This window comes from Condylura cristata, unplaced genomic scaffold (assembly GCF_000260355.1).
Source record: "Condylura cristata isolate star-nosed mole 26May11 unplaced genomic scaffold, ConCri1.0 scaffold00004, whole genome shotgun sequence".
Lineage (NCBI taxonomy): Eukaryota > Metazoa > Chordata > Mammalia > Eulipotyphla > Talpidae > Condylura > Condylura cristata.
The window spans coordinates 4,494,111-4,499,938 of NW_004567105.1; the positions used below are offsets into that span (position 1 = coordinate 4,494,111).

Sequence of the window (5,828 nt, forward strand, 5' to 3'; positions counted from 1 at the left end):
CGCAGGCATTTAGACACACGCACACCCCTATACACAGACACACACGCCCCGACACACACACACACACGCAGGCATTTAGACACGCGCCCCCGATACACAGACACCAGCATGCGCAGACGCGCTCAGCCTCGCCCCTCGCTGCCACCCTCGCAGGCGGCTCCCTGGGCCACTCAGTCTCCTCTTGCTTCTGTAACATGCACAATGTTTACAGGCGCGTCTGAGGTGTCTGGGTCCCCCGCCCCCATTTGCTTCCAACCTGGCTTCCCCGTCACACCGGGCCCGAACTGGCTGCACACGACCCGCAGGCCCTCCCTGCAGACCTCAGGCCCCCCCACCCCGGAAAAGCCAGGCGCCAGGACCCCAAGCCCCCGCAGGCGGCTGCAGCCAGGCCCGGCCACTCACCGGAAGCAGTGCCGGTGGTACAGCTTGCCCGCCGCCAGGTGTCGCTGCACCAGGTGCACGTGCTGCTGGCAGGCCGCGCAGGTGCTGCTGGGGGCCCGCTGGGCGCCCTGCTCCGCCAGGCTGCCCGAGGGGAGTGCCCCGCCCTGTGGGGAGTGGGGTGCACATGGGTGTGGCTCACCTGCCGCCCCCCCCACAGCGTGCGGGAGGGCCGGGTGCAGTCCCAGGGTGGCATGGAGGTGCTGACCCTTCCGCCAGCAGAGGCTGAAGCCCAGAGGCAGGGGAGCCTCCGCCAGGTCCCCAAGGCAAACACAAATCCTGACTTGCAGGAGCTGGGGCCCTCCCCCAGGAAGGCGCCCCCAGTCACAATGCCCCTCCCCTTGCCCTGCTCGCCCTGCAGCTTGGCCCCGTGGGGGTCTCCGTAGCCCTCAGTGGCCCTCGCTGCCTCCCTCCCAGCTCAGAGGGGTCCCACCCACTGCTCTGCTTTCTGGCAACAGGCGGGTCCCGGGTCCTGGGTAGGGCCCCTCCCGGGCACTGCGATGCCCGGCTCCCACTCAGCAGCTCCTCCAACAAGAGCAGGTGGAAACAGGAGGCCGAAGCCTTTTGCCCGCCTGAAGCGCTGTCCAGGTTAGAGGGGCTGTGTCACCCCTCGATGCCCCTTGCAGCAGGAGACGAGCTGTGCGACTTCAGACAAATGACCAAACCTCCCTGAGCGCCAGCTCCCTATCTGTGTCTGGACCCACTGTGCCACCTCCCAGGCAGCCTAGAAAAGGCGTCACACTGCGACCAAGCCCTGCCTCAGCAGAGGGGGCCGTGTTCACGGGGCGTCTGCAGTAAACTGACTGGGCTACACCCCGCCCCCACCCCGTCTCGTCTGGGGTCCACGCACCCAGGTGCCCCGTCCCTGTGCGGCTGCCCACAATGGACGACACCTACCTGAACCCCGGCTCCTGGCTCCTCCGGGCTGGGCGCTTCGGATGGCGGGGAGGAGGGTCCCAGGCCCTTCCTGGGAGGTGAGACACCATCTGCCAAGAGAAGGGTCAGCTGACACGCCCAGGGCACAGAGCCTCGGAGCCAGGCTCCTGGCACCCACTATGGGACCTCGGGCAGGGCCGGGCCCAGGACAGTGGAGTCTGGTCAAGCCTCCGGCCCTGCCCTGGGCCAGAAAGCAGAGGACAGGACCATCTGGGGTTGCCAGGCTCCAGCTGGAACCGCCTTTGTTTCCTTGGGTTGAGCAGCGGGTGTGATAAAAATGGTTTGCATGTCGGGGCCAAGTTGTACAAAAAGCACAAACTGTACCTTTATCGATGAGCACCCCACAGGCATGGGGGGGTTGCTGCCCGGGCACAGCTGGGAAGCAGCCAAGGTTACCCTCACCCAGGGGGTGCCCAGGGAGGGCCCTTCGCCACCCAACGACCGCAGACCCCAGGCTCACAGCTGGACCCCAGGGCCCAACAGGCCACGGCCTCAGTGGATACTTGAATGAGCGAAGAAAGGACCCAGGGAACCGGCGGCCCTCACCTTGGCCAGGGCCAGAGAAGTGGTTGTAATACTGGGACACGTAGGTCATGATGCTGAGGCAGTCGGGGACGCTCATGGAGACCATGTCCTTGGGGTCCAGGAGGGCGGGGATCCCCAGCTCCTTCTCAGCCACTTCAAAGGCCTGTGGTGGAGCCGTGAGGGGAGAGGTGGGGGGGAGGGGGGAGAGAGGAAGAATGGGGGAAGAGAAGGCAAGGTTGAGGCCCCTCAGCTAGGCCCAGCTTCCCTCAGTGGAACAAAGGGACTCAGCAGGGGTGACTAGGGGATCCCCAGGGGGGTGGCCCACAGGGCAGCCTGGAGGAGGGGAAGAAGGTTTGGCACCGCAGGCCAGAGGGACGTGGGCCAGAGAGGGGCCAGGACCTTGTTTGGGACCTGCGGCCTTCAGTGCTGGGGGTTCCTGAGAAGCTGCCACCACCCACCCCCCCTACGCCATGACCCCTTCTCCCCTCCGCCATCCGCCTCTGGGCTTCCGTCTGGGGACTCACCAACTGATTATTCTCGAAGACATTGTCCTTGGAAAGCGAATCAAAATCCCTGCAAGAAGCAAAGGGGAGAAAATCTGAGGCGGGAGGAGAGTGGGGCGGGGAGTGGGGCGGAGTCCCCAGCCGGAGGGCATCAGCAGGCCTGGGGGGGGCTGGGGGCTGGCAAGGGGGAAACTGAGGCCGCCAGAGCTTGCTAAAGGAGCTGGGGCTGTGGGGTGCGAGGCTGGGACTCCCAGCCTCGCACCCCACAGGGGCAACGCGCTGTCAAGGACACGACTAAGGTCCCTCCCTGGCGTGACCCAGAGCCCTCCCCAGGGCGCCGTCTCCGAGTGGCCGAGACAGAGGAAGAGCAGACAGCGGGGACCCGGTGCCAGGCCCAGTGCCAGCCCCGAAGCCAGCCCTGCCCGAGCACCGCCTTGAGCTGCTCTCCACGTCAACGCTGCCTGGCGGTGGCTCCCCAAGTTCCAGATGAGGACTTGAGGCCCGCAAGGACGCCGCCCTGGCCCCACGCACAGCTCTGGCCTTTCCCCTGCAGGTCACCAGCCCAGAGGAGCCGACCAGCCTGCTGAGGCCAGCCCAGCCCCAGATCGCTGTCTTTAATGGGGCAGGAACTGGACGAGTTTGAACCTGACTGGACACCACATGCACTAGGCGCTGCACCCAGCAGCTGGCGGACCCCGCCAGGCATGTTATGGGGGAGCAGTGAGAGCTCCCAGTGTCTAAGCTGGGGCAGGTGAGAGGCGGCAGGGCCTGCGGGGGACGCTGCAAGGGCACAGCTGGCCGCCTGTTGGCGTTGTTTACCCCCCTCCTCCCCACTGCCGGGCTGCTGGGGTGGCTGAAGCCAGCTCAGCCTTCTGCTAGGCAGTCTGGGGCGCCCCGCCCCAAGCCCTGCCCTCCTAGGGCTGGAAACCGCAGCCTGCCTCTAGGTCTGTGCCCCAGGCCCCAGGCGCCCTCTCCCAGGCTGGCTGGTGGGCAGGTCAGCAGTCCTTCATTGTGCCAGCTGCGAGCTGGTGCCACCTCCCAGCTGGTGGGTGCACTGGGGAGGTCCCGGCCTCACCAGCCGTCTTCTTGCCCTCCCGAGCCCTAACTCCTGCAGGCCAAGTCCAGATACAAGGAAACGGGGCAAAGACAGGAAAGGGGGTTCGAGAGCCCCAGCAGGCCAGGCCGACGGTTGGCAAAGCTTCAGCCCCCTCTTTGCCACCGAGTGTGACCTCAGCAAGCTAGTCAGCCTCCCCAAACCTCAGCGCCCCAGCCTGTGGGACCAAGAGGGATGTCCCAAGACCCCACGAGACAGAAGCCACAGAGCTGGCGTGTGCGCAGCAGGCGGGGTGCTCCCTGCACCCCAACAGCCTACACAGCTCCCGGAACACAGGAGGCGCTCGGTGCATGTTTATGGAATGAACGGCGGGACCAGTGCGAACGCGGGACCCCAAGATACTACAACAGGTCCTCCAGCAGTTCCCCACCCCCGCTCAGGGTGATCAGCCCCACCCCTACCAACACTGGGCTTTGGTGACAGATCTTTCCTGAGGGTTTTCAAGGCCCAGGACGTCCCTCTGGCTCTGGGGGAGATGAAGGACCGAAAACGAAATCCACGTGGTCCCTGTCCTCACGGGAGCGTAAGGATCCTGACCGCGCTGTGCGGGCAGGCCTGGGTGGCGGGCAGGCCAGAGGGTTCAGTCCAGGGCTGAGGTGCTTTGGAAGACGCTGTGTGCCCTCGGCCCACCCACCCCACCCCTTCACCGTCACGGCCACGGAGGGCCTCCCTTCCACCGGCCTCCCGTGGACTGGCCTCAGCTTTGCTCTTGCGCCATGGGCTGGCTTGCCCGGTCCAAGAAGGCAATTCTGGATGTCCTCTAAGGAGGGGAGCCACCCTCCACGCCACGCCCCTCCCCTGCTGACAGCCCCATGCCCCCCTGTGGGCCTGACCCACCTCCTTAGCCAAGGAGAGGAAGCCCTAAGCCTCACCCTCCTCCCTGCCTCGATCTGTGGCTCTGCTCAGGCCCCTCTCAGCCCTCCCCTGGCCATTGACATCTGGGAGGCCTTTGGCTGGGCCCTTGGCACAGCACTGCCCAGGGGGAAGGTCACCGCTGCTTAACCATCTTCCCTGCACAGGCCAGAGGAGGCCGCGGGGCTCCTCTTTGGCTGGTTGTGTCTCCTCACCAGGCGGTGCCTGGCCCCAGCAGTAAACCTGCGAGCGCGACTGAGTAAATGAAGCAGTGAGACACTGCCCTCACCACTGCCTGCTAACGCCTAGAGTGACCCACGCTAATTACTGTCTGAGGCAGGACGCCTGTAAACAGGTCTTATTTTGCACGTAGGTACAGATGAGGAAACTGATGCCTGGGGGGAGCCGTGACTTACCCAGGGAGCTTTGCACACTTAGCTGGGGACCTGAGGCCCCTTCCCACCGGCCGTGTCCCCTGGCCCTGCCTCAGGCCTGCCCCCAAGGACTCCTCCAGCTCTCCACCCAGCACATGGGTCTGCTGGGGTGCTTTCCTCACCCCTCAAGCATCAGCACCGGAGCCCCTGCCCCCCCACTTCTGTGGGTGCAGCTGGCACACACCCCACGGCAGACGCGACCCACCAGCACCCCCACCTCATCTTCTTCACACCTGCCTCCACACCCCAGAACCCTCTCCTCCTGGGTCCAAGCCAGCACCCCCACACTGTGCCACCCACAGGCAGTAAGCCAAGGGCATTGCACCAAGGAGACCCCGAGGTGTCCTCCCTCGTCAAAGCTGTCCTGAACTGTCCTTGGGGAGCACTGAGATGGGGGGCTGTAGGCAACAGAATCAACCACGCCCCAATTCCCAGATAGACCAGGGACACCAAGAATGACAGGCACCAAACTTGCAGTGTCTATGAATGAATGAACGAATGAGTGGATGAGAGTCCCAGGCCGAGGCAGAAGGACCTGAGCTAGGAGCCGTCGTCCACCCTCCGGGCCTGAATCAAGGTCCCCCTGAGGACCTCACCTGGCAGCAGAGGCAGAATTTCACACTCTGGGGCAACCCTGGGACTGCCCACCTGACGGGGTCACTTGACTCCCAAGCCCCGGGGGCCAGCTGTGGTTCCCCCCAGCAGCCAGCCGCCCTCCGTGCCAGCCGCCCTCTGTGCCAGCCGCCGCCAGCCAGGGATCAGGAGGCTCCCTCGCTACCCACAGGGAAGGGCCCCCCAGGGGAGGGGTGCTCGGGTCCTGTGCCGCAAAGGCCCAGGGTCCCCAAGAGGCTCGGTGCCCCCCTCACAGCCAACACCTGGAGGGTCTCAGTGTCCCCTGGGCGGAAATCAGCGCCCATGGGTGGGGCCAGGGTCCCGCCAAGCGACCAGCAGAGTCGGGGGGCGGAGTCAGGGCGGCCCGGTGGGGAGGGGTGCTCGGGCTGGGGGTCTTGGGGACACGCGCGGCGA

At 65.6% G+C, this 5,828-nt stretch overlaps 1 protein-coding gene across 1 annotated transcript in view; it reads right to left on the bottom strand.

Moving 5' to 3' along the window:
- MICALL1 (MICAL-like 1) overlaps positions 1–5,828 on the bottom strand; it is a 22,220-nt gene that overhangs the window by 9,589 nt on the left and 6,803 nt on the right. The window contains exons 2-5 of the mRNA XM_004676451.2: positions 2,424–2,472; positions 1,921–2,062; positions 1,336–1,424; positions 403–545 (exon numbers count right to left, since the gene is read on the bottom strand). Coding sequence (XP_004676508.1) covers positions 403–545; positions 1,336–1,424; positions 1,921–2,062; positions 2,424–2,472 — 423 coding nt within the window. The remainder of the gene's footprint in view (positions 1–402; positions 546–1,335; positions 1,425–1,920; positions 2,063–2,423; positions 2,473–5,828) is intronic.